We start from the raw sequence: 27,921 nt of genomic DNA, 5'->3' as shown, positions 1-27,921 counted from the left end.
CCCCTAGGGGCTGTGGGATGTGGGGGCAAGAAGCGAGATCATCCGAGCTCCCTGCACCCAGGTCACTTTCCTCAGCTGGGCTGCATAAGGGGAGGGCAGAGAGCCGCAGCTTCTGATGCTCCTCTCACAGCACGGCCCAGGTGGGGAAAGTGACCAGGATGCATGGAGCACATAGTGCTGCTCCTCGCACCCCCCAACCCTCTATGGCCCCATGGAGGAGCATTGGGGCAGGGGAGAGCAGTGAGCACCTTTGCACTGCCACACGGTGCCCTTTGACCCCATGGAGCCCTGGGCAGCTGCCAGGGGGACCCACCCCTAAGGCCGGCCAGGCTTTCCAGAATGAGCAGCAGAAAACATAGAGACTGGCCACACACTGAGCAGTAGTAGCCTGTGCGGCTCGTAATGGAGGCTCGGGGGGGAGGGGACTCAGCCTCCCCAAACCTTGCATTGCCAAGGGGACAGTGGGGCCCATAACCAGGGGCCCTGGCCAAATTAGGTCCCCCTGGAAAAGTCTCCTCTATGTCAGCCTCAGGGCTGAAGGAGCTCCCACTCCCTGCTATGGCCCAGGGGCTGCAGCAGGGGCACAGAGCTTCTGTGATCTTGGGACCGCAGCGGGGCAGAGGTAAAGGAGTGACAGGGTGGGGCCAGTGGGGGAAGGCGTGGAAGGGGGCGGAGCCACAGACAGAAGGAGGGGCCATGGTTCTGGTGCTGGGGCCTCCACACTTGTTCCCCTTTCCCTGGGCTTGGGCATCACTAGCCCCTGCTTAGTGAGTAAGGGTCAGTGGACCCCAAAGTGTGGGGCGTGATTTCTAGGGGTACACAGAGGAACATTCATGGGGGCACCTCAGGGCCTGAGCCAGCCCCTATGGAGGGCAGGGAGGAAGCACCACTCAGCCCCACTCTGTCCAAGCTCTTCCCCAACCCCACCCTCAGCCTGAGACTCTGGCTTCCAGCCCGGCATCGACCCCTTTACCCCTGTCCGCACCCCTCTCCCCAGCAAGCAACAGCCCCACTCTCAGCCCCGGTTCTCGATCGCGGCTTCCGAGGGGCCACAGCCATGGCTAAGAGGGCACAATGTGAAATGTTTGGGGACCACTGGTTTAAGGTGACATCCTCAATCACTTCTCTGCAGTCCAATAAAAGCTATTCCTCACCCACCTATCCCTCCATCAGGACGGACTAGGTATGTTCTGCTGCCCTTCACTCATACAGGAAGGAGAATAACATTTTATTCCACTCAATCCTAAAGCGATTTGTAACCCACCACCATCCCAAACTGGTCATTTTGGGGAAGTGGCCCCATCATGCTGCATAGCTATGCAGAGTAGGTGTGTCTATGCAAACACGGTCTGTTCCTGAAGTCTTTCCCCAGCTCCTCACTAGATGTGAAGGGGGAGCTCAGTCAGACCCTGCTTATGCTTAGTATTTAAAAACTCCATATTGTCCTTATCTCTGCCAGCCTTAGATTTCTCTTCCTGGGCCTTTTTTGACAGTTTAGGTGAGGTGACCGAGTGGTTAAGGTGATGGATTGCTAATCCATTATGCTCTACACGCATGGGTTCAAATCCCATCCTCATCGGATGCATTTAGTCTTCACCCCCCTTTATAGACAACCATCTCCCCCTTTGGCACAATAACAGCTCTAGCAATGTTGCTTCTTGCAAACAAAAACCTTCTCAGAATCTCAGCCCCTTCCCTTGCTTCAAATACAAATTGTAAATCTCAGATTTCTAAAAAATTCTCTAGTCCTGTATTTCTTAGTTTTTATCTCAAAAGGGAACATCCTCATAATCTCCCCCAAACACCCTGGGACCTTCCCAAATAATTAAAATACCCCCATCCTGAGCAAGACCAAAACAGTGAACCAGAGCTAGTGTCTAGGATAGGCTGTTCTGAAAGAGGTAACTCAAAAACATTTTTTCTCCACTTCCTTTGGCAAAGTCTGACTCAGAAAAGAAAATTCCCCAAACTGAAAAGTTTTGCTGAAAAATCAATACTAGTCTGTTTGGAGACTTTGATTTGAATGTATTATTATTATTCTCTTCTGATTTATTTCAGTTCAGTGTTTGTCCTCCAGATGTGTTTCCAGGTGTTGAGTTGTGGGGGAGAGAGGCCAAGTCATGATGTCTCTTCCCCTCTTTCAAAGTTTCTTCCAACTTGCTAGGAAATACCTTTGCTATGATGTGAGTCAAGCAGTGTCCATTGTCGCTGTGCTATCTCGGAGAAGTCTGCATTGTACACGGTTCCTGGGATAGTATTTGGGAGTGTGGATCCCTTTAATGGGCCAGCAGCGAGTCTGGCTCCTCCATTGTCGCACCTGAAATGCTGGTGGTGGGCATTTCCCAACCTCATAACATATCTCAGTAATGCACACACAGCAAACTTCATAACTCCCCAACCAATGCTACACACACAGTCCAACACAATATTAATGTTCAACAGATCAAGACTTTTGAAATGATACCTCACCAGGCAGACTTTGTACAAACCGTATCATTATTATATGAGAGTGGTGAATATGGGGCTTCCAGGTGCTGCTTTGAGCACAGTGTGCCACACCTGAGCTGACTTTGCAATGGAGAGAGTCCATCTCTCCTGGGATAAAGATGACAGCATGGCCGGCCTGGGTCATCTGACTTGGGCCCATGGAGCTACAGGTGAGGGGCTAAAAACTGTGGTGCGGATATTTGTGTTCACACTGAAGCCTGGGTTGAGAAACCCTCACCCTTCCTGGGGTTCAGAGGTTGGGCTCAAGCCCCTATGTCTGCACTGTAATTTTATCGTCTTGCAGCCCAAGCCCCACAAGCCTGAGTCAGCTGGCCGGGCTTTGAGACAGGTGCCCTGGGTGTGTTAATCGCAGTGTAGACATAACATTAGGCTACATCTCCAGTGCAATGAAACACCCACGGCTGGCCCAGGTCACATTAATCAGGGTCATGCGGCTTGGTCTATAGTAAAGTTGCAGTGTCCGTGTCTCGGCTCAGGCTGAGTCCCCTGCTCTAGGAGCCCAGAAGGTCAGGAGGGAGTTTAGCAAGTGGAAATGGTAAAACTGCATTGAGGGGACTGGACCACTGACCTACCAGCTCTTAACACCCAAACTTTCGGTAACTCTGTTAGCAGTGCCTGTGAGTGTAATTTAAACCATAATAAAAACCACACTGGGCTAGTCCAAAGGTCTGTCTAGCTCTGAATCTTGTTTTCTGACAGTCGCCAACACCTGGTGCCTCAAAAGCCACTCAACCAAGCACCACTACGAGTTGAACCCAGGATCTCCTGTTTACCAAACAGGTGCTGTAATCAGCTAAGCTATGGTGCCTGCTGTTACTTAAAGCATCGTGTCTGCCCACACCTGACTCCGCCAATCCCCAGTGAGCCCTGTTTGCTCGTGTATGGATTCTGTAAAGCAGAGGAGCAGGGGAAGGTTTACTCCCAAGGTGTGTGAGTGATTATTTGGACAGGTCTACACTACAAAATTAGGTCGGTGTAACCACATTACTTAGATGTATAAAAAATTTACACTCCCCCAAGCAATGCAGTTATAGCAAACTAATGCCGGTGTAGCTAGCAGCTCAGCCGTCAGAACGTTCTGGAGCTATGAAAGGGGAGGGGCCCAGCCTCTAGCAGGAATGCAGGGCCGGCGAGTTCACAGCAGGCATTGTGGGATACTGCAGGAGGCCAGTTATGGTGATATAATGAACAGCAGCATTTACACTGACAATTTGTTGCTTTAAGTTTGCTGCAAAAAGCTCTAGGCCTCTCATAAAGGTGGTTTTATTTTGTCACCAAAACAGGGCAGTTTTGTGGCCAGACGTGGCATTGCAGTGTGTGCCGCAGCCAAAAGCTGGTGACCAAGGGAGCGTTGTGTGTTTTTCACACACCTGAGCAATATAATGATGCTAAAATAACTTTGTAATGTGAATCTTTGGCCAGGTCTGCACACACACAGCTTGCAAGAAAAATGTCACCTGCAGAATCCAAACACATGCAAAGCTTGTCAGGCCCTGGTGGGGATGGCAGGGAGTCAGGTGTGAGCAGACAATATCCCTTAGCCACAGGCCAGCACCATGGCTTAGATGGCTAAAGCACCTGCCTTGTAAACAGGCGACCCTGGGTTCAACTCCCAGTCGTGCCTTGTTGAGTAGCTCTTAGCGCACCTGGTATTGGCTACAGCCAGAGGATAGAACTAGATGGACCTTCAGTCCAGTGTGGCTGTTCTTATGGTTTAAATTATGCTCACAGGCACTGATAATAGAGTTACTGAAAGTTTGGGAGTTAAGAGCTGATAGATCAGTGTTCCAGCCCGTCACAGATGACCCCCTCCCTCTGGGACGGGGCAGGTCTGAGCTCTCACACCAAAAGGCTCATTGTGGCTGCCAGAATCTGTGGTCAGCTCATTTAGTTTACACCAAGGGTTGAGTCCTGCTTTGTGCACCATGTGTGAGAATGTAAAAGAAGCAAAGAATCCTGTGGCACCTTATAGATGAACAGACGGTTTGGAGCATGAGCTTTCGTGGGTGAATACCCACTTCTTCAGGTGCATGTAATGGAAATATCCAGGGGCAGGTATATATATGTGTGCTAGCAAGCAAGCTAGAGATAACGAGGTCAGTTCAATCAGGGAGGATGAGGCCCTGTTCTAGCAGTTGAGATGTGAAAACCAAGAGAGGAGAAACTGGTTCTGTAATTGGCAAGCCATTCACAGTCTTTGTTCAATCCTGAGCTGATGGTGTCAAATTTGCAGATGAACTGAAGCTCAGCAGTTTCTCTTTGAAGTCTGGTCCTGAAGTTTTTTTGCTGCAGGATGGCCACCTTAAGGTCTGCTATAGTGTGGCCAGGGAGGTTGAAGTGCTCTCCTACAGGTTTTTTGTATATTGCCATTCCTAATGTCTGATTTGTGTCCATTTATCCTTTTCCGTAGAGACTGTCCAGTTTGGCCGATGTACATAGCAGAGGGGCATTGCTGGCATATGATGGCATATATTACATTGGTGGATGTGCAGGTGAATGAACCAGTGATGGTGTGGCTGATCTGGTTAGGTCCTGTGATGGTGTCGCTGGTGTAGATATGTGGGCAGAGTTGGCATCGAGGTTTGTTGCATGGATTGGTTCCTGAGCAAGAGTTATTATGGTGTGGTGTGCAGTTACTGGTGAGAATATGTTTCAGGTTGGCAGGTTGTCTGTGGGCAAGGATTGGCCTGCCACCGAAAGCCTGTGAAAGTGTGGGATCATTGTCCAGGATGGGTTGTAGATCCTTGATGATGCATTGGAGGGGTTTTAGCTGGGGGCTGTATGTGATGGCCAGTGGAGTCCTGTTGGTTTCTCTCTTGGGTTTGTCTTGCAGTAGGAGGCTTCTGGGTACACGTCTGGCTCTGTTGATCAGGACTCCACTGATCAGGGTCCAGGGATGTCCCTTACCTAGGCTAGAAAAAGCGGAAGCGCCCCTGGGGTAGGCTGGGAGATGTAGTTCCTGATTCTCCCTGGACCGGAAGTGACGTAGGGTGGGAGAGCAGAAGCCGAATTGCAAACGCGAGCGGGCCGATGCGGTTCTGCCTCGATCGCGCGGGGCCGTTGGAGAAGGCCGGAGAAGGGATTGTGCCGTGGGGGCTCTGGGCATGCGCAGATCGGGGAGGCTGCGGGGTGAGACCGGGCTGGGGGGCTGGGAAAGGGGCGGGTGAGTAATGTCTGTGGAGCCCGGACATGGCCGGGGAGGAGGGGGGGGAGAGCAGATGACCCCCGAGGAGCGGGGAGAGAAAGGGGGGGGCTGAGATCCCCTCGGATTTACCGCTTCCCCCCCCCGTGGGGACCCCCCTCCTCTCCCGTCCTGCCCCCTTTCTCCCTAGAGAGCAACGAGCAGCACCCAGGGTGACCCCCCTTCCCCCAACCCCCTGAGAAGTTCCCTGTTCCCCTCCCCCCATTGTGCCCCATTTTCTCTGCCCTTCGCCAATGGCCAGTTCAGATCTCAGGTTTGGGGTGTTTCCCCCATTTTCACCCGCAGGGATTTGTTCTTGTGTGGGTGGGAAATGGTTCCCCCAAGTGATTTCTGAACTGGGCAGAGGGTTAATGGGCAGAGCCTGGGGGGGCCCTGAGACAGGGACACCTCTGGGCTGGGGGGGCCACTCGGCTGGCAACAGGGCGTGGGAAGGGGAGGGAGGAGCAAGTGTCCCCCATAGAGACGGCCCAGCCCCAGGTTTCCTAGTCCAGCTACTCCCCCCCCCCAGCACCTGCTAGTCACATTCCCAGACCCCATTGCCAGCCCCTCCCTACAGCTAGTGACCTTCTGACTCCAGCCCCGCTTCTTTCCCCTGTGAAAAGATATCACCCAGGGCTCCCTCCTGGCCCTGTGAGTGTGAGGCAAGAAGAATCCATCCCATCTTGTTGTTGATTTGATATGCCTGTATAATCCCCTCCAATTTCCCCTCTTTTCTCTTAAATTGTTGAATGGTGACATAAAATCTCCCCACCTGTTGATGCTTGTCCCTTCTATTGGCAAATGTTTAGTTTGTGCCCCATTTTCTCCTCAGTTCTGAAATACTGATATCAAATTCTCGAAAATCTTCCCATTTTTCTCTCCAGGGTGTGACTGAGATCAGGGCTCTTATCGTACTGAGCATGGCCCTGTTCTGCCAGGTGTTGAAGAGTTCCCAACTGAGATCTGGGCCTTGTTCTGCCAGGCACTGAAGAGACCCAAGGTGAGATCAGACTGCACTGTTGTGCCAGGTAAAACTGAGACCTGCACCGAGATCACGGCCCCCCTTGTGCCAGGCAGTGCACGACTGTGACGCAAACTGCTGCCTCCATTGTTCTGGGCACTTCGGAGACCTCGACTGAGATCTGTGTCCCCACTGGGTCTGGCATTGCACTGACCCTAACGAAGATCACACCCCACCACTGTACTGTGCACTGCACAGACCCTGACAGAGATCCTGCCCCTACATTTTGCCAGTTGCTGCAGGGGCCCTAAACAAAATCAGGGATCCTGTAATGCTGGGAGCTGCAGAGTCCCCAACTGAGATCAGGCTTCCTGTTGTGCAGGGCTCTGCACAGACACTGACCAAGATCAGGGTCCCCGTTGTGACAGGTGCAGAAAAGACACCAACGGTATCTCTACCCTGCTGTTAAAACCCCCCCAGCTGGCCCATGCCAGCTGACTCAGCATCACAGGGCTCAGGCAAAGGGGCTGTTTAATTGCAGTGTAGATGTCTGGGCTCAGGCTGGAGCCAGGCTGTAGGACCCTGTGAGGTGGGAGGGTGCCAGACCTTGGGCTGCAGCCCCAGCCGGAACATGAACACCACAATTAAACAGCCCCACAGCCTGAGCCGTGTGAGCCCAAGTCAGTGGGCACAGGCCAGCCGCCGGTGTCTGACTCCAGTGTAGACATGCCCACAGAGACAGGCCTTGCCACAAAAGGCTCAATGGCTAAGTCGGCCAATTGTGGGAGGTGACTCCCAATTTTACAGGTGGGAAAACTGAAGATCAGAGAGCTGAAGTATTTTGCTCAAGTTTGCATGGACAATCTGGGGCAAAACTGGGAACTGAACCCAGATTGTTTCAGTTCTTGCCTCTCCCCTTATCCACAAGCCTAGCATGTGTGTGTACAGTATTGTTTTGGCCTGTGTTTGCCTTGCATTGACTTCCAAGGGAGACTGTGGAATTTTCTTCACTGGAGATTTTTAAGACCAAGTTAGAGATCCACCAGTCTGGGAATGTCTAGGGATACTTGGTTCTGCCTCATCACAGGAGGCTGGAGTAGACAACCTCTCAAGATCCCTTCCACGTCTACATTGAAATAATTCTCTCTTGTGCTGTGTCCTGTTCTATGCTGAGCTCTTTTGCATGGTGCCTTTTGGAACTATGATACACCACGTTGTGTTGCATAGTTTTATGATGCGTTGTTTTGCCTTAGCTTGTTTGGTGTCTGTTATGTTGGTTTGAGTTGTTATTTTGCATTCTGTACTTTTGTCCTAAGGTGTGTTAGTTTGCATTGTGTTGCTTTCTTCTCCTTCGTATTGTGTCATTTAATGCTGTGCAGTGTAGTGTTTTGTTTTGTTTTGTTGTTTTTTTTAATGGCCTGACATGTTGTGTGGTTTTTTTCTGTATGTTGTTTTATACGTATTTATCGCATAGCATCCTTGAAATGTAGGGCTAGATAGGACCTCAAGATGTCATCAAGTCCAGCTCTCTCTGCCGAGGCAGGACCAAATATATGTTGATTATCTCTGACAGAGGTTTGTCCAACCAGTTCTTAAAAACTTCCCGGGAAAGAGACTCCACAGCCCCCCTTGTAAGACTATTCCAGAGCTGAACTACCTCATCTCTAGTGGCACGCACACAGATTTTAGTGGTGAGCAGCTGTGGAGAGAGAGGAGACCCCAGTGAGTGGACAGCTGGGTAAAGAGATTAAAGTTGGGAGGAGAAACATTGATGTGTGCAAGCTCTGTGACAGAGCTAGAAATAGATTCCAGTTCTAGTGGCACCGTACTGCTGTTTTGGGCACTAAAGGTCTCTGCCCCACTGGTGTTTTAGGCACTGGTGCAAACCCTTAGTACGGACACACTTTACACTATTGCACTCTGGCACTGGTGCACCATGTCCCTGTTTGAAGGTTTGAAGTGGTAGAGTGGGAGGGATTTCAATTTTTTTCAATTCAGTTTTGAGGATTTCAATAACTCAGTCCTGGGTTAGGGGTTGTATAAAAGTGGATGGGTAGGGTTCTGTGGCCTGCCTTGTGCAGGAGGTGACTAGATGATCATATTGGTCCCTTCTGACCTATGAGTCTATGAGTCTATGAGGGGCAGTGACCTCACAGTGGCCTGGGGCTGGCTGACCAGTGTAGCTGGTAAGGGAGGGGCAGCTGTGAATGCTGGAGGTATGAGCCAGGAGCACAGCCACACAGGACTGGACACTGACCCGTGACACACACACCCAGCTGTGTGCAGGGACCGCAGCTGAACTGCCCTGCCAAGACAGCCTGTGCATCCATGGACAAACCACCTCTTCCTCCAGCCTAATACAATGGGGTGTGGGGACCTTTCCAAGCTGCAGGTGATGTGGCTCTGGCATTAACGGAGTATGTTCCTGGTCTGTCCCTGACCTGCTTGGTGACCTTGGGGAAGTCACAGCCCCTCTCTGTTTTCCTCCTACCCATTGTCTCCTTGGATTGTGATGTCTTTGGGGCAAGGACTGTTCCTTTCTGTCTGTGCAGTGCCCAGCAGAATGGGGGTGCTGATCTCAGTCAGGTTCTCTGCCATGTGCTGCACGATGGGGCCCTGATCTCCATCAGTGTCTGTGCAACACAAAGCACAGTTTATAGACTCACAGATTTTAAGGGCAGAAGGTAGAGGTGTATTTCAGATGAGGTCTCATCAGTGCCTTTTATAACTACTAACCCTTTCATGTGTCTGCTGGAAATACCTCACCTGATGTATCCTAGGACTGCATTAACCTATTTCACGGCTGCATCACTTTGGCAGCTCATAATGATCCTGTGATCAACCAATATACCCAGGTCTTTCTCCTCCTCTGTCACTTCCAATTGATAAATCCCCAGCTTATTGCACAATTATGCAATTGGGGACTAACAACTAGAATTTGTGCATTGTTCATTTTCATCCCATTTCTATTACTCCAGCTTTCAAGGCCATGCAGATTTTCTTGTATGATTTTCCTGTCCTCCTCCATATTGGCAATCCCTCCCGGCTTTGTGTCCCACTCCCACTTCTTGCGCCAAGATCACTAATAAAAGTGTTGAGTAAGATTGGTCCCAAGGCTGATCTGAGGAACTCCACTAGTAACTCCCTCCACTAGTAACTCCACTAGTAACACACCGTAGCTCTGCCTGGAACACTCAGCGTTCACAGCCAGACGGGCTGGGCGATTTTTCAGGGACCCAGCTTGATATGCCTGACTGGGGTGGGTTCAGTTGGACTGGGGTCTGGGGCTCTGATAGTTTGCGATGTTCCTTTTTGCATAGTCAGTTCTTTCCATTTGTTGTTTTACCCCCACCTATGCCCGATGCCGCTCTCTTCTTAACTTGCTTCAGTTATTTCAATTCCAGTTTTTAAATGGGATCTAAGAATTGCAACGCTGAATGAAAGATAAACAAACAGAATCATTTGAATGTTGGTCCATAGCTGGTAGAACTGTACCTAGTGACGGTCGGCTGTAATGACCGGGTTCCCTTTAGCATTTTCTGGCGGGGCGAATAAAGCAGTGTCAAAGAGCCAAATGCGTGCTTTTAGGGTGAAAGGGCTCGTCAGGTGTTTGCTCTCTAAGGAACATGTCACCGGCCAGGGCTTGCAGTCGTTCAGGAGAGGTGCGCTGGGTTGTATTTAGGAATCTCAAAATAAAAGGTTAAGACGGTTGGTTCGCAATATCCATTGAAATCTTGCAAACAATTATACAAAAGGATCCTACTGCTGTTAAAAGAACATGGTATTAATACTAATTCAAAACTGACATTAAAATTAGGAGAGAAACGCATGAGAAAGGAACTAACACCTACGTACCATTTCTTAATGCCTAAAATTTTGACACTCCCTCACACCATCTTTTCTTAAAAGCGATGCCCAGCACAGTCAAGTTAATGAATGAAAGCACACCCATTATTCACTGCTTTGTGTTGCATGAGCATCTGATTAAACACCTAATTAAAACTGTACCACTGTAAGTGGAAATGCATCAACCCAGCTTAGCTCCAAGGTGTTTAGATGGGAATGAAAAGTTTCTAAATTAAATACATGGCAGAATGGTTAATGGGGAAAATGCTCTGAAATGCCTCTACCCAGTCCTGTTGACTTCTTCTCCTAAACCCTCCATGAGTTCTGGCCTCTTGGTCAACTTGGCTCCCAATCTCAAATCAGCTGTGCACTCTCCCAGCCTAACCCATTTTTACTGATATTCTTCATCCTCCTCATCCAGGCAGGGGGTTGGTGCAGCAGCCCCTAAGGTACCTGCATTAATCACAGTCTCTCAAACTGGGGCTATTTAGATTTCAAGGAACGATTTATCCGAGTTACTGACTCTGGGAGGTGGGAGAGAGGAGAGTCTGAGAGGGCGTTTGTTCTTAGGGCCATGTTCAACCCTGATAGGCTCCATGTTACCTCGTCCTCCACCCGCCTCCATATGTCTCTGCTCATGTGTCAGTGTGTCACCTGATCATAATGCCACTGGCCTCAGGAGAGCACCCAGACAAGAGCTACATCACAAGAGGGTTATGGTACTGAGAGAAAAATACATCACAGGGAGGGAGTAATTATCCTGAAATGAAACATTCCAGTCTAGGAAGTGAAAGAATTCAAGTACTTCATTACTTAAAATTATGTTTGAAATGATTAGATTTTTATGAATAAATTGCAGCAAATGCTGATTTCACTGTACACAGACACACATGAAAAAATATTTGTATAAGTAATATACAGAAATGCTTCTGGAAAAAGTGGAGTTTGATTTAAGGATATTTACACTGTATATTTTGCATGTGACATTGACAATTTCTCTTTGATGAGTTATATGATTTGGCTTTTGGAATCTCAGCAGTTACTATAATTAAATAATTGTTGTCCGAGGACTCCCATAACTTCCCACAACTCTGAACATTGAAATTGTAAACACTGAAAAAAGGGCTTAAAAATAAATATCACTATCTGTTGAAATTAAAAGAAAGAAATAGACAAAATGAATTTTGTCAAACCCACTTAACCGCAATTGCAATATGTTAGGGGATGGAAATTCACAACTAAGGGACCCAACCTTAGTTCTGCCCTGTAGTGATGCCAGGTAATCACCGTAGGGCTATGAATTAGGCATTTTAGTGTATAAAGTTCCAGGTTACAAATGGGTATGATCTAAAGACACATGAGATCTTTTCCTCAGGATATCACCATCACTGGGTTGTTTCTCTTATTGGTAATTCCCAGAAATGAACAGATTATTAACGTTTTGTCAGTTATGAAGTGGCCATTTCAGATTTTTGGGGAGTGTCTGTTATTTTGCACTAGGGGCAAGGTCCTTGGAGAGATGGAACCTTGGTTTCATTTTAACTTCTCCATGCTCAGCAGCTTCTGGAATGTGGTTCAAAGTATTTACATGTTTCCCTGCCCTGGTGTTAAAAGTGCTGCTTTAGAAAGTGGGGAAGGGCAGGAACTGACTGTAGGATCAGTAGCTGAGTCCCTTAGATATTTATAGCTCATCGGAAGGAGGACGGGGATTGGTGAGTGTCTGTGGATTTAATAATAAAAACAGAAATATCATTGTTCTTAGTGAATTTTCATCTTCTAATTCTCATAACCCACTAATTATCTCTGGGTGCCCCCGGCCGTCTAGGGAGGGAGAACTAGTAAACTCCTGTGGCCAGTGTGGAACCTAAGGCACAAGGATCTTTCTGTGTCTGGCTCCAAGTCACCCAGAGTGAAATTCACTTCACTGGATAAATCCCTAGTTGCTGAGCTCTGCAGAGGGGTGGGGAAGTGAATTCCGTCCCCCATTCTTGAGCATGGACCCCCTTCCAATTCTCTCCCTGATCTCAGACACTACCCCTACCTTCCCCTGCAGTGATGGACCCACTTGATGCTGCCAGAGCCATCTGCCATGGGAGCTAGAGGGGACAGAGGCCCAGCTCCAGAACTGCTCCCTCTGCCCACAGGCCCCAAGCTGTGCTAGAGTTGCCCTGACTTTCCGATCTGCAGATGGGTCCAGCTGTACCCAGCCCGTGCACCCACCACACACAAACTGTCACAACAAACACGCCAGGATTGGGAAAGACCATCTGGGGCTGGCTGCAGTCTCCCTTTGCTGCTGTGAGGGGAATGGGGTGGTCCCTCATATAGGATCCAAACATACCCAGGGGCAGAAGGGAAATGTTGTTTCTTCCAGGGGTTTGAAATGTTTGGTTTCGAGTCCTGAGCTCTGTCTTCCTGTTTGTCTCCTTCTGCCACTTTCAGATCTCTTGGAGAGACAAGGTGGGTGAGGTAATTTTTTTAGAACTAATTAAAAATACCTATTTGCTATCCTGGGACCAACATGGGTACAACAACTTTCCCCTTTGTACCCCCTCCCCATCTCGTCTCCCCCTCAGCTGAGACTGTCCCAGGTGATAGGAAAATAAAGATTCAGTCCTGTAACTGGTTTGGGTCTTGCCAGCACTAACGGGAGTGAAAGCCTGTGTGCATTCATGACAGCAGCAGCTCTGGGACTCGACCCATAGGGAGAAGAGATGGGAGTGAGCAGGTTATGTTTGTGCCAGGTGTGAGTTACTCATGTGGGAATTCTGCACGACTGCGTATGCACAGAATTCATGTCTGGTGCAGAATTTCTTTTTTTGTCTTGAAGAAGATACATTCTGCCTGAGAAGTGCTACAGTTCTGCCTTTCACCCACTAGAGGCCCCTGTGGCACCAGAACAGGCACCATTCAGCTGTGATCATGTTGGTGGTAATTTGTTGCCCCGAGCTCTACCCCAAATGGGAAGAGAGTTAGTGGGTGCAACTTGGGAGAGTCCTGAGACACGGCTGCCTGTGGGGGTGGGGACGGGGTGGTCATTCTCTGCTTGCAAGAGGGTGTGAAAAGGGCACAGGAGGAGGAAGTGTCACCTATGGAGACTGCCCAGCCCAAGGTTATCCAGTCCCAGACGCTTCTTCTCCCACCATATCCTGAACCTCTTCACCCCTCCAACCATCAGTTGCCAGTCTTCCCTCACTGCTAGCCCTTCCTGACTGGCCGAGACCCTCTAAGCCAGTACTGTGTCAGGGCTCAACTTTCTGGCTGAGTCCTCCGGGCACTTTCTTCCTCTCTCAGGGTACCGTGCCACGGGGGACACACAAATATACATTGCTTAGGCTTTGGCTTCAGCCCTGGGTGGTGGGGCTCAGGGCCCTTGACTTCAGCGCCATGCGCTGGGACTTAAGCTTTCGGCCCTGGACCTCAGTGAGTTGAATGCTAACCTTGCTTAGCGCCCACCGTGAAACCTGCTAGTGGCCCCCAGCCGGCCCAGGTCCCCTGGTTGAGAACCACTGCCTTAGCCCACGAATCACAGCAATGTTCAGGTTACTGTCAGTCATAGAATCTGAGGGTTGGAAGGGACCTCAGGAGGTCATCTAGTCCAACCCCCTGCTCAATCCTCAACTAAATCATCCCAGCCAGGGCTTTGTCAAGCCTGACCTTGTACCAAAGGACTAGTCACTTGCTGAGGTCAGTTGAATCTTAGATCTCACAGCAAGGACAATACTTGTAGCCAGTCCTGTAATAACCTGTATTAAGACTTATTTAAAAGGAAACGAGAGTTGTTTATGAAGTTAAAGCAGGTAATCCTATAGATGCGGACAAGTTACAGTCTTAAATTTCAAAAGGTAATAGAAGCTTCTATAATAAGGAAGCCCTATATCTTCCTTAGGACTAACCCAAGCTAATCAGCTGGGGATGTCTTGCTTATGCCTAGAAACTTTGCCTCTGCAGAGTCCAAGCAGCATACAGATAATCAGTTCCTTCTATATGGGGTTTTTCATCCCTTTCCTGCCATGTGCTCTGAGCTGCAAACTCAGCTAATGGGAAGTCAAGAGCACAACAACAGTCTTTCGTCGTCTTTAACATCGCATAATAGTCTATCTGGTGTTGATGGACCTTTTCTGCCAGGCAGGGTGTAATGGATTCGGTTTCCAATCAGCATTTCACCTAGGTAAAGTCTCTTTCTTGTCTGATAATTTACAGAGCCACAGAGGCTCACAATGCAGCTAGTCAGATATTAACCCAGGCAGCAACTCACAAGCATTCAATAAAGTGTAAACACATTCTTATAATCCTAATCCATAATACTAACACAGGTGAGTCAGACTGATTCCACTGTGCGTTTGTCCCTGTTCAGTGAAGATGTGTGGGCTTTTGCAAGAGCTAACCCCTCATCTGCCAGTGTCACAGGCAGGATGGGGAGGAATGGTGTCTTTAGCCTCCGTTTGCCAGAAGCTGGGAATGGTTGACGGGGTGGATCATTTGATGGTTACCTGTTCTGTTCATTCCCTCTGTCGGGGAAAAACGCAGTTCTCGCTTTTTCTCTGGGTGCAGCAAAATCAAATACTTTATTATTTCTCAAGCAATTGCAATAGAGGGAGGGAGTGCCCTAGGACACAGGGTTCCCCCAGTCCTGTACAGGTCTCTCAACAGTTAAACAATTACAGCAAGTACTTATACCTTTGTTATAGACAATAACAAGTAATAATACAGACAATAATGAACAACAGCTGCATTTTGTTTTTACGTAGGCTATCCTGCTATCTTATTTTTTTCACTTTTAGGCGCCTGTCTATGTATTTGATTATCAGTGCAATGTCGTGATAACTTCTCACACTGTTCTTTCCTACTCGCCTCACACTATCCTCCCTTCTACAAGTCTCACGTCATTAGGGTTACAGCTGGCCTAACTCTTGCTAACAGACTGACATGCATGAAAATCCCCTACAAATCCTTGTCAATTCTTTCTTTTTTTCCACACTCCCCCCTTTTGTACTTCTAGTACAACAGATATTCTTAAATCTCTATTTGCATTAAGCCATGGATTTCTGATTCTACATCAGATGTTTCAACCTTAGGGGTTTTCCTTGGATGTAATGAGAATTCATGATTAGCATCGACATGAAAGGTATTACTATTATTATGTCTTTTACAACAACAATAACATAATCCTAAACTAACTAACAGCAATGTAAGCAATAACATTCCCATAGCAATAATATGATGAGGCTGTTGTACAGTTTTGGTTACAAAGCACAGTACATCATACTTAGTACACAAAGTAGACACTCTATAAGTTGCAAAGAATCCTGTGGCACCTTATAGACTAACAGACGTTTTGGAGCATGAGCTTTCGTGGGTGAATACCCACTTCCTCAGATGCATTCTGAGGTATTCACCCACGAAAGCTCATGCTCCAAAACGTCTGTTAGTCTATAAGGTGCCACAGGATTCTTTGCTGCTTTTACAGATCCAGACTAACATGGTTATCCCTCTGATACTTGACTCTATAAGCTGTATGAAAGGCGTTTTTTTCAGCTTGATTATATATTTTGAAGCATGTGAATTTATCCTTATATTTCAGAGGTTCTTTGAACATCTGGCAACAATGAAAGCAAATTTTGAAATTGATCAGGTACTAAGCTGGTCCAATTTAAAGAGTATCTGAATATTAAGGGCTACTTGCAACCTCTCTCTGCAGGCCAATGAACAATATGATTGCCTGCAGTGGTAATGAGATTAACATGTATATCTTGCAGTGTGGTGGTTTTAACATACACACAGCTATAATTAGCTTGAAAAAGTAGGTGTCCTGTCAGGATAGTTCTTTGTCTTCTACCCTCCCAGTAAATGTTATCATGAACAGTGACAACTTCCCCTGGCTTCAGTTTATGGATACACTGAAGCTGTAGGGGTTCCAACAGCCAAAATGTCCATTGACTCCCTATTCCTATCCAAAATATCAGGTGTTATTCTAGGGGCATGGACTATAAATCAGTAAGCTATACCAGGTGGTCTATTTTCCCAAATGTCTCGGTGAATAATCCAGTCCCACATGCATCCTCCCCATGGAGCCATCAGGATTCGGTATGTGGGAGCCCACACTCCCATAACCGGTCCAAATGCTTGGAAGGAGCACTGTGAATGTCCACACTTCCACTCAGAAAGTGTCCAAGTATGTCTCCATGACCACAGATCAGATGGTACTCCTGATGTGTCTGTAAGGGCAGTGGGCCAAGTCTGGTGCTCAAGATCACTCCGAAGGGCCATTAGCTGGTCATTCAGGAAATCCTGAATTTCTGAACATGCTAGATCCCACTGCAATGCCTCCCCAGCCTCGTTGATATTCAGTACCATCTCTCTCAATAACTTCTGGGTCATAGAACTAAGGGTGGAAATGACATGTAACTCACCAACTCCAGCCTGTACTTGGATTAGCTGAGCCTCAGAGATAAGGCTAGTGGCCTTTTCTAGTTGGTCCAATTTCTCATCATGTTCTTGGCTTTTAAGAATATTCCAAATGGCTGCTGCACTATTGGCCCCATCCCATAGGGATCTGGTCAAGTCCCTCTTTTTCCAGAGGAAATAACCCAGGTCCTCTGTTGCGCTAATCTAATGGCAGCCCCTTGTGAGCGATTTGGGTATGTAGAGGTGATCTGGAAAGTGGATAAGGGCAATGTAAATTTGACAGTCCCTAGTGTTTGTATTAATCACAGTCCATTGATATCCTAATACATCTCTCTTTGGTGTAGAGCTATACCACGTCTGTTGGTTATATACCTTTATATATTTCTGGGAGGCATTAATGTTAATAGCGTAAGAGGGTGTGTATTGCAATAAGGTACAGGTTACATTATCAGTCACTGGAATGCTTTCAATACAGGTAAAATTTCCAGTGGCAGAACAAACTCTTTGGGTATTCGTTTGATTATTCACTAATTGGATAACCAAATAACAATAAGGGCTTCTTTCATTTAACACAGTAACAAATTCCAAATCTTAACTGTGAGCAGTGTCCTTGAATGGGGCCCGTGTCTTTGTTTAGCTTGAGCTTGCTAGCTATTTTTCCCAGTTAATTCATTCTGTTCTTTTTCCTTCTCCCCTTCTTGGCTTTTTTTAACCTATAAAGGAAACTTCCACTCTTCACTCATACACCTTTTTCCCAACAATGAACACACAAACATTGCCATTATACAGTACATTAGTCTCCATATTCAGTGTATGCCACATATACCCTTCCACTAAAATAACCTTATTACAGAGCTTTGGAGCAAGAGGCCAGGACAAGCATACCCACTCTGAGGAGTTCAGTCAATATGACCTCTAGTCCAATAGCTTCCCACTTCCCCAGCCCTCTGGCTAGAACTCCGAGGTAGCCAGCAGGATCCCTTGTACAATATGGGGAGTGGGTTAACTTTTCATGTCCTTGCTTCCAAAGACTGTTGGTATGCAAATTTTAATAACAATTTTCAATTAAAAGATTTGGCCAATAAAGTTTCTTTTCTTAGTTAAGGAAATGTATTAGACTTTAGTAGATCACATTTTCCTGATTTATCCACACACTTTGTATTCCAAGTTGAATAAAACAAGTATCTGCATTCCAATCCAACCCCTCTGCCTGATTCCAAACCAGACCATCCCATGAAAACACTAAGCACAACAATACTGGCCACAAAACAAACACCATAAGACAGACATAGAACACAAAACATAATTCCTATTGTGCCAGTAAATGCATAATCCGTTGAATGCTGTTTAGCGGGTATCAGTTTTCTCTGATTAACTGAAAGACAAAAAAGAGAGGTCTACTCTCCTGGGCAGTCAATCATTGCTGAAATATACAAATACCCTTGTTGACTTCAGGCAAAACAGAAGAATTACTCTGTATTTTCTTGTATTTGTTTCATAGGCGTCCTAGGTTTCACCGGCTTCTACCTGATCAGTTAGACAATTTACATTAATACAGATGCTTTCTGGCTTGCTTTTGGATCCAAAGCTATCCACAGCTTAAAGATTCTTACCTTAAGAGGGACATAATTAACTTTATCAGAATTTATTTACAAACATTTTAAAGACACCAAGAACTTTCCTCTTTAGCATTCCTTTCTGAACACCGGGTAAAGACCATTTATTTAACATATAATCCAAAGGACTATCCTTAGAGGGTTTCTGCTGAGACCCATCCATCCCCTTTTCTGGCACTCAAAGAGAGAATTAAACAGAAAGAAGGAGGGAATAATGATCTAATCCAAAAAACTCCAAGCCAGCAATCTCTGCTTACACTGACTGCTACAGGGGACGGAACAGAAGAATCTTAATATGACCTCAGGGCTTCTTCGCAGGCTATGGCTTCCACCCTGAGGAATTACGAACAAAAGCTCAATTCTGTCCACACACCTAACACCCAAAGGTATAAGACAGAAATACAGTAACCAGGTAACCAGAATATAACCAGAACCCTATTATTTCCTTATCCTATTAGGGCTCACCTTTAATCCTGGAGTCCTTAACATATAACACCAACAGTACCAAGCAAAGCAAACATAAAATAACAAGGGTAAAACAAATAGATGGTGTAAATTCTGCAGGGCTCCCCCCCTTCTCAATTGCTCACTAAACTGTGACAAATTTCGGTTACCAATCTATCCCTCGTGTCAGGTGATCAGGCTGACACTGCAGGACTTTGGGGAAGATAAAGGAAAGACACCATATAGCTGAATTTTAAAGCTTCATTAATAAAATAATAAAACAACAATGGAGCATGTTGGGAACGCTCCCACATCACTCAGGAAAAACATTAATGCCCCATACTCTAGGCCATTGTCATACACATGTCCAGACTGGCCACGTCTGCGTATAACGGTCAGAGAAGGGGGAGAGATAACGGGAGATAATCCTGTATACAGCTTGCCCAGAATTTCCAGCATGCTTCTGCTCTTGGGAAGGCTGTTATTTTACACCCTGGAATCTCCTGCGGCGTCACTTTCAGAGATTCCAGTCCAGATCAGCTGCCTATGGCTTCTTCGGTGTCACCAAGCCACACCGGCTCTGAAGTCACAAAGGCAGACTGTTGGATCTTACTGGACAGTTAACCTTTGCAAATGTAATCTCAGTTCTGTAATTTGTATTGCCTTTGGTTTGCCTCTGTCTATATATTTTTTTTTCACAGCCAGCTGGGCCAAAAGCAGTTTTTCTTTGTACTTAGCATAGTCTGCGTTGATTCTTGACCTTGAACACAGAGGAACTTTCTCTTTATCTCTGGGCCAAGCTGAATTTCAAATTAACCTGTTCCTTTCCTCAATAGACAAATTGCTCACACTGTCAGAGGCTTTTTGGTGATTAAAAGCTCCTCTTAGATGTATGATCTTATCTAGATTGAAGGTACCTTCTTGTGGGCACTGTTTAGATGGATGTTCACGCATGTATAGATTCCAATTCTCTAAATACCTACAGGTTGTTGGACCATAATGTACGTACATGAAATAAGATGGGGTACCCTTAGGGGGTGAGGTGGAATGTTTAGACTGTCCCCCCCCCTTTTCCACACACAGTCAGGGAGGATGCCCTGTCCGTGCTAGCGGCACATAAACTAAGGATCTCTCCCTATAGGGTACTCACACAGGAGAGGCTAACGAGGATGACCACGACCCTCCTACACCTCCCTTCAGCAAAGAGCATTGGCTAGTCTCTGGGAGACGGCGCCGCTTACTCTGATTGCATCCAGTGAGATGATCAGACTGTTAGTAGCCCACACGGAAAGGAAAGGGGGAAGGAAGATGGGTACCCACACTCCAAGACCCAGATAGCTTCCTCACTGGACGATGCCAGGCCGAGTCAGCCCCCCATGGGTCGGACCTCCTAAAGATCCACTAGTAACCAGACTTGCGTTAGAGTAGTCCTGGTCACGAGCTTTGGCTTCACAGGGTACTCTGGGCGTCTTCCAGTAACAGTCACTCACACAGGTTTATACACGCACACACCAAGGCCTTTATTCCAAATACCACGATGCATCTGTACCTTACATCCGGACCCAATACCATGAGTTGGTATAACAACCGCTCTTGAGGCGGTAAAAACCCCTCAGCACTGGTGCATACCTAATGCATTTCCCTCTGCATCACCTTGTTGGCCTACCCAGCAGTTTCCCAGTACTGCTATAAACCAACCTTATTGGGGCTTTTCCCCAAGTAGCATTCTGCATCTGATCTTGCTGCACAGTCAGTAAGTTCAGATGGCATGAGCCCAGCAGAGACAGACGTCCCCACGGACAGTCCTCCTCCGACACCCCAGTAGAGATTTCAAAAGGTCTCATACCTCTCTTATGGTGCCATGGGGTTCGAAGGGGAACGATCCGTAGCAGCCATCTGTGGGCCCATGGGTGTTGCCATCCCGGACGAGCCCCCAAATTGTCGAAGAAAAACTCAGTTCTCACTTTTTCTTTGGGTGCAGCAGATTCAGATACTTTATTATTTCTCAAGCAACTGCAATAGAGAGGGAGTGTCCTAGGACACAGGGTCGCCACAGTCCCGGACAGGTCTCTCAACAGGTAAACAATTACAGCAAGCACTTATACCTTTGTTACAGATAATAACAAGCAATAACACAGACAATAATGAGCAACAGTTGCATTTTGTTTATACATAGGCTATTCTGCTATCTTATTTTTCTCACTTCTAGGCGCCAGTCTGCGTATTTGATTATCAGTGCAATGTCGTGATAACTTCTCACACAGTTCTTTCCTACTCGCCTCACACTATCCTCGCTTCTACAAGTCTCACGTCATTAGGGTTACAGCTGGCCTAACTCTTGCTAACAGACTGACATGCATTAAGATCCTGTACAAGTTCTTGTCAATTCTTTCCCTTCTTCCACAGGGCTCTGCCCCTCCCTTCATAAGAACATAAAAATGACCATACTGAATCAGACCAAAGGTCCATCCAACCCCACATCCTATCTGCCAACAGTGGCCAATGCCAGGTGCCCCAGAGGGAGTGAACCTAACAGGTAATGATCAAGTGATCTCTCTCCTGCCCTCCATCTCCACCCTCTGACAAACAGAAGCTAGGGGTACCATTCCTTACCCATCCTGGCTAATAGCCATTCATGGACTTAACCTCCATTAATTTATCCTCAAAAGGAACGAGGAGTACTTGTGGCACCATAGAGATGAACAAATTTATTTGAGCATAAGCTTTTGTGGTCTAAAACCCACTTCATTGGATGCATACAGTGGAAAATAGAGTAGGATGATATATATACCCACAGAGAACATGAAAAAATGGGTATTGCCATACACACTATAATGAGAGTGATCAGTTAAGGTGAGCTATTAGCAGGAAAAAAAAAACATTTTGTAGTGATAATCAGGATGGCCTGTTTCCAGCAGTTGACAGTAAGGTGTGAGTAGCAGCGGGGGGACAAATAAACATGAAGAAATAGTTTTACTTTGTGTAATGACCCATCCACTCCTCCTAGTCTTTATTCAAGCCTAATTTCATGGTGTCCAGTTTGCAAATTAATTCCAATTCAGCAGTCTCTCATGGGAGCAAGTTTTTGGAGGTTTTTTTGTTGTAATAATGTGACTTTTAAGTCTGTAAATGAGTGACCAGGGAGATTGAAGTGTTCTCCATCTCATTTTTGAATGTTACAATTCTTGATGTCTGCTTTGTGTCCATTTATTCTTTTACATAGAGACTGTCCAGTTTGGTCAATGTACATGGCAGAGGGGCATTGCTGGCTCACGATGGCATATATCATATTGGGAGATGTGCAGGTGAACAAACCTCCCATAGCATGGCTGATGTGATTAGGTCCTATGATTGTGTCCCTTGAATAGATATGTGGACAGTGTTGGCAATGGGCTTTGTTGCAAGGATAGGTTCCTGGCTTAGTGTTTTTGTTGTGTGGTTGCTGGTAAGTATTTTCTTCAAGTTGGGGGGCTGTCTGTAAACAAGGACTGTCCTGTCTCCCAAGATCTATGATAGTGAGAGATCGTCCTTCACGATAGGTTGTAGATCCTTGATGATGCGCTGGAGAGGATTTAGTTAGGGGCTGAAAGTGATTGTTAGTGGCATTCTGTAACTTGCTTTGTTGGGCCTGTCCTGTAGCAGGTGACTTCTGGGTACTCTTCTGGCTCTGTTAATCTGTTTCTTCACTTCAGCAGGTGGGTATTGTAGTTGTAAGAATGCGTGATAGAAATCCTGTAGGTATTTGTCTCCGTCTGAGGGGTTGGAGCAAATGCTGTATCTTAGAGCTTGGCTGTAGACAATGGATTGTGCGGTGTGTGTGGTCTGGGTGAAAACTGGAGGCATGTAGCTAAGTGTAGTGGTCAGTAGATTTCTGGTATAGGATGGTGTTTATGTGACCATCACTTATTAGCACTGTAGTGTCCAGGAAGTGGATCTCTTGTGTGGACTGGTCCAGGCTGAGGTTGATGGTGGGATGGAAATTGTTGAAATCATAGTGCAATTCCTCAAGGGCTTCTTTTCCATGGGACCAGATGATGAAGATGTCATCAGTGTAGCGCAAGTTGAGTAGGGACATTAGGGGACGAGAGCTGAGGAAGCGTTGTTCTAAGTCAGCCATAAAAATATTGGCATACTGTGAGGCCATGAGGGTACCCATAGCAGTGCCGCTGACTTGAAAGTATACGTTGTCCCCAAATGTGAAATAGTTGTGGGTGAGGACAGAGTCACAAAGTTCAGCTCCAGTTTTGCCATGACATTATCGGGGATACTGTTCCTTATGGCTTGTAGTCCATCTTTGTGTGGAATGTTGGTGTAGAGGGCTTCTGCCTCCATAGTGGCCAGGATGGTGTTTTCTGCAGGATCACCAATGGATTGTAGTTTCCTCAGAAACTCAGTGGCATGTCAAAGATAGCTAGGAGTGCTGGTAGCATAGGGCCTTATTGCCAAGGAACGGAGAAACTCGACCAGCTGCAGGGGTTGCAGAACACCACCCTAGTGTGGGCGTGACAGCGCCTCCGGGATCCTGACATCCCAGCATTTTACACACCTTCCTTGAGCCTCCCAACCCCCCAGGCTGTTGGGACTGCAACCCCAACCCTACTGATGAGAAACAGGCCTGGATGTGAGGAATCTACTGGCTCAGGGTCACACCAAGTATCAGAAGTATGGATGGGACCCAGCAGTCCTCCTTTCCAGCCCCTTCGCTAACCACTGCTGCAACCCCCTCCCACAGTTGGCAATTACAAGCAGGCCCTCATGGCTGTTCCCCCTGCCTTCGAGAGGGAGTGTGGCAGTGGCGTCACAAAGGCCTTTTGCAGGACCTCAGACTATTGGTCAGAGGTGGTGGGGAGGTGGTGACCTCACAGAGAGATGCTGACATCAGCCAGGCAGGACAGGGGTGAGGGGCCAGGGAAACCTGAGACCCCTGTGGCTTTGCTTCAGCAAATCTCCTTCTCCAGGTCTCTCTTTCAGGACTGAGATAGTATTCGGGTTCACGGCCGTGAGCGCCAGGAGGAACCTCTTTCGAGTTTTCTCCTTCCCTTTTAGTGATTTTACTAGAAAACAGCCGTCCCTGTTTAGAAGGTAAGAGTCTCCTGGAGATTTGAAACCTGTTCAGTCTGATCCATCTGGTGAGAGATGAATTCTAGGCGTGGAAAACATGAGCTTAAGGAGGCAGAATATTATTCCACACCTGAGATTTTGTCCCTTAGAATCACTGGGGAAATTAGGATTTGTCCTTTTTGTTTCACCTTTTCCTCCATCCATCCCCCCCTCATTTCTCTTCGTCTTTTGCTTTTGTCCTTTGTCCTGTTCCTCTCCCAACGCCAGGAGAGGGTGTATGTGTGTGTTTTGTAGGGGAGTACTCTGCAGCTCCCACTGTGGGAGGTCTACCCAAAAATGTTGGGCTGAAATAGTGCTCAGACAATGATCCCTACCAGTGACCTGGTCCATCCTTCGCACTCCTTGGTGAGAACCCTCAGGCTCCTGTCCTCAGTCTCTATCCTGATTGGCTGAGCAAGGGGTTATTGACAGGGAGGAGACTCAGATCCTTGTTCTGTTTGTAAGTCATAACCAGTTCTATATTTGATGAATTTTGCTGCTTCTCTGCATTAGTTGTCTCTGAGCAGTTCATGATTCTCTCTAACATTGCAGTTCTCCTCAAATACTTGCTGAATAATTACTGTCACTGTTGTTGGTCTGGAGCTCATCTGAGAGCACTTTATTCAGGTCATTCAATGTCTGAAATTCAATATCCGAGGGTTAGTTTGAAAATCAGGGCTCTTGGGTCCTATTCCCAACTCTGCCTCTGACTTGCTGGGAGACCTAAGACAAGTCAATTCTCCTTTCTCAGCCTTAGCTTCTCCCTCTTTCAAGTAGGGATAATAATGATCTGCTCCTGCCTACCTCAACAGACTCACTCTTCCCCAACACACACAGTGTCTCTCCCCACACACAAGCAGTCTCCACACTGCAGTTGGAAAGCAGCTGGCAGTCTAGTAGGAGGCCCCTGGAACAGTGGGATAGAGAAACCTGCATCACTGAAAGTACAGCCATAAAGACAGCACACAGCAGCCTTCCCTAGCTGGGGCAGTTGGGGGGGGAGCAAGAAGCGAGATCATGCGAGCTCCCTGCATCCAGGTCACTTTCCTCAGCCAGGCTGCATAAGGGGAGGGCAGAGAGCAGCAGCTTCTGCTGCTCCCCTCACAGCACAGCCCAGGTGGGGAAAGTGACCAGGACACATGGAGCATATAGTGTTGCTCCTCGCTCCCCCCAACCCTCTATGGGCCCATGGAGGAGCATTGGGGCAGGGGAGAGCAGTGAGCACCTTTGCACTGCCACACGGTGGCCTTTGATCCCCTGGAGCCCTGGGTGACTACCGGGGAGCCCCACCCCTAGTGCCAGCCAGGCTCCCCAGCACAAGCAGCAGAAAACACAGAGACGGACCACCCACTGAGCAGTGGTAGCCTGGGCGGCTCGTAATGGAGGCTCGAGGGGGCTCAGCCTCCCCAAACCTTGTGTTGCCAAGGGGTCAGTGGGGCTCATGACTAGGGTCCCTAACCAAATTGGGTCCTCCTGGAAAAGTCTCCCCCATGGTGGCCCCAGGGTTGGAGCTCCCACTCCTTGCTATGGCCCAGGGGCTGCAGCAGGGGCACAGCGCTTCTCTGGTCTCAGGGCCGCAGCAGGGCAGGGGTAAAGGAGTGATAGGGTAGGGCCAGTGGGGGAAGAGGTGGAACAGAGGTGATAGTGGATGGGGCCATGGGTGAAAGGTGTGGAAGGGGGTGGAGCCACAGCAGAACGGGGGGGGCATGGTTCTGGAGCTGGGGCCCCGCACTAGTTCTCCCTTTCCCTGGGCTTTGGCATCACTAGCCCCTGCTTAGCAAGTAGGGTTCATTGGTCCCCATAATGTGGGGTGTGACTCCTAGGGGGACACAGAGGAAGATTCATGGGGGCACCTCAGGGCCTGAGCCAGCCCCCATGGAAGGCAGGGAGGAAGAACCACTCAGCCCCACTCTGTCCCAGCTCTTCCCCAACCCCACCCTCAGCCTGAGACTCTGGCTCCCAGCCCGGCATCGACCCCTCTATCCCTGTCCGCACCCCTCTCCCCAGCAAGCAACAGCCCCACTCCTCCCAGCCCTGGTTCTTGACCGTGGCTTCCGATGGGCCACAGCCATGGCTAAGAGGGCACAATGTGAAATGTTTGGGGACCACTGTTTTAGGGTGACATCCTCAATCACTTCTCTGCAGTCCAATAAAAGCTATTCCTCACCCACCTATCCCTCCATCAGGACGGACTAGGTATGTTCGGCTGCCCTTCACTCATACAGGAAGAAGAATAACATTTCATTCCACTCAATCCTAAAGTGATTTGTAACCCACCACCATCTCAAACTGGTCATTTTGGGAAAGCGGCCCCATCATGCTGCATAGCTAGGCAGAGTAGGTATGTCTATGCAAACACGGTCTGTTCCTGAAGTCTTTCCTCAGCTCCTCACTAGATGTGAGGGGGGAGCTCATTCAGACCCTGCTTCCGCTTAGTATTTAAAAACTCCTTAGTGTCCCTATCTCTGCCAGCCTGAGATTTCTCTTCCTGTCCGTTTCCTGACAGCTCAGATGAGGTGACCGAGTGATTAAGGTGATGGGCTGCTAATTTATTGTGCTCTGTATGCATGGATTTGAATCCCATCCTCATCAGAGACATTTAGTCTTTGCCCTTTTTTATAGACAACCATCTCCCGCTTTGGTACAATAACAGCTCTAGCAATGTTGCTTCCTGCCAACAAAAACCTTCTGAGAAACTCAGACCCCCCCCCCCATTGCTTTAAATAAGATGTCTAAATCCCACATTTCTAAAATGTTTTTCTCTAGTCCTGTTTTTCTTAGCTTTTCTTTGAAAAGGTAACATCCTCATAATCTCCCCCAAACACCCTGGGACCTTCTCAAATAATTAAATTACCCCCATCGTGAGCAAGGCCAGAACAGTGAACCAGAGCTAGTGTCTAGGCCAAGCTGTTCTGAAGGAGGCAACTCCAATATTTTCTCCCTGCTTCCCTTGGCAAAGTCTGACTGGGAAAAGAAAATTCCCCAAACTGAAAATTTTCTGCTGAAAAACCAATACTGGTCTGTTTGGGGACTTTGGTGTGAATGTATTGTTATTCTTCTCTTCTGATTTCTGAATCAGTTTTGTCCTCCAGATGTGTTTCCAGCTGTTGAGTTGTGGAGGAGAGAGGCCAAGTCATGCTGTCTCTACCCTTCTTTCATAGTTTCTTCCAACTTTCTAGAAAGCTCCTTTGCTAGGATGTGAGTCAAGCAGTGTCCATTGTCGCTGTGCTATCTCGGAGAAGTCTGCATTGTACACGGTTCCTGGGATAGTCCTTGGGAGTGTGGATCCCTTTAATGGGGCAGCAGCAATTCTGCCTCCTCCACTGTCGCACCTGGAAGGCTGGTGGTGGGCATTTCCCAACCTCATAACATATCTCAGTAACACACACAGAGCAAACTTCATAACTTCCCAACCAATGCTACACGCACAGTCAAACACAATATTAATGTTCAACATATCAAGACTTTTGAAATGATACCTCACCAGGCAGACTTTGTACAAACCGTATCATCATTATATGAGAGTGGTGAATATGGGGCTTCCAGGTGCTGCTTTGAGCAGAGCGTGCCACACCTGGGCTGACATTGCAATGGAGACGTACCCTTAGAGTCCATCTCTCCTGGGATAAAGATGGCAGCATGGCTGGCCTGGGTCATTTGACTTGGGCCCATGGAGCTAAAGTTGAGGGGCTAAAAACTGTGGTGCAGTTATTTGTGTTCACACTGAAGCCTGGGTTCAGAAACCCTCACCCCTCCTGCGGTTTCAGAGGTTGGGCTCAAGCCCATCTGTCTGCACTGTAATGTTATAGTCTTGCAGCCCAAGCCCCATAAGCCTGAGTCAGCTGGCCGGGCTTTGA

The 27,921-nt window shown here is 47.6% G+C and overlaps 1 protein-coding gene, 1 long non-coding RNA gene and 1 other non-coding gene across 9 annotated transcripts in view; 2 read left to right on the top strand and 1 right to left on the bottom strand.

Moving 5' to 3' along the window:
• Positions 1 to 27,921, top strand: part of LOC127039332 (zinc finger protein 569-like) — a 449,001-nt gene that overhangs the window by 376,710 nt on the left and 44,370 nt on the right. For 4 of the 7 annotated variants that reach the window (XM_050932746.1, XM_050932743.1, XM_050932742.1 and 1 more), the window contains exon 1: positions 21,380 to 21,500. The exons of 1 other annotated variant lie outside the window; for it this stretch is intronic. In XM_050932746.1, the coding sequence (XP_050788703.1) occupies positions 21,467 to 21,500 (34 nt within the window). In that variant the 5' untranslated portion in view covers positions 21,380 to 21,466. Of the gene's footprint in view, positions 1 to 6,578; positions 6,690 to 21,379; positions 21,501 to 24,012; positions 24,047 to 27,921 lie in introns of those variants that run through there. 2 more of the 7 variants (XM_050932747.1, XM_050932748.1) reach the window with 2 other exon arrangements.
• TRNAS-GCU (transfer RNA serine (anticodon GCU)) lies at positions 1,498 to 1,579 on the top strand. The gene has a single exon. It is a non-coding gene; the product is annotated as a tRNA-Ser (tRNA).
• On the bottom strand, positions 2,011 to 27,921 carry LOC127039492 (uncharacterized). The gene is made up of 2 exons (XR_007771054.1): positions 27,639 to 27,921; positions 2,011 to 2,559 (listed from the first exon to the last, which is right to left on the bottom strand). It is a non-coding gene; the product is annotated as an uncharacterized LOC127039492 (long non-coding RNA).

The sequence above is a fragment of the Gopherus flavomarginatus genome, chromosome 23, assembly GCF_025201925.1.
Source record: "Gopherus flavomarginatus isolate rGopFla2 chromosome 23, rGopFla2.mat.asm, whole genome shotgun sequence".
Lineage (NCBI taxonomy): Eukaryota > Metazoa > Chordata > Testudines > Testudinidae > Gopherus > Gopherus flavomarginatus.
The sequence above is the reverse complement of the archived record's forward strand: the minus strand, read 5'-3'. Positions and strand labels throughout refer to the sequence as shown.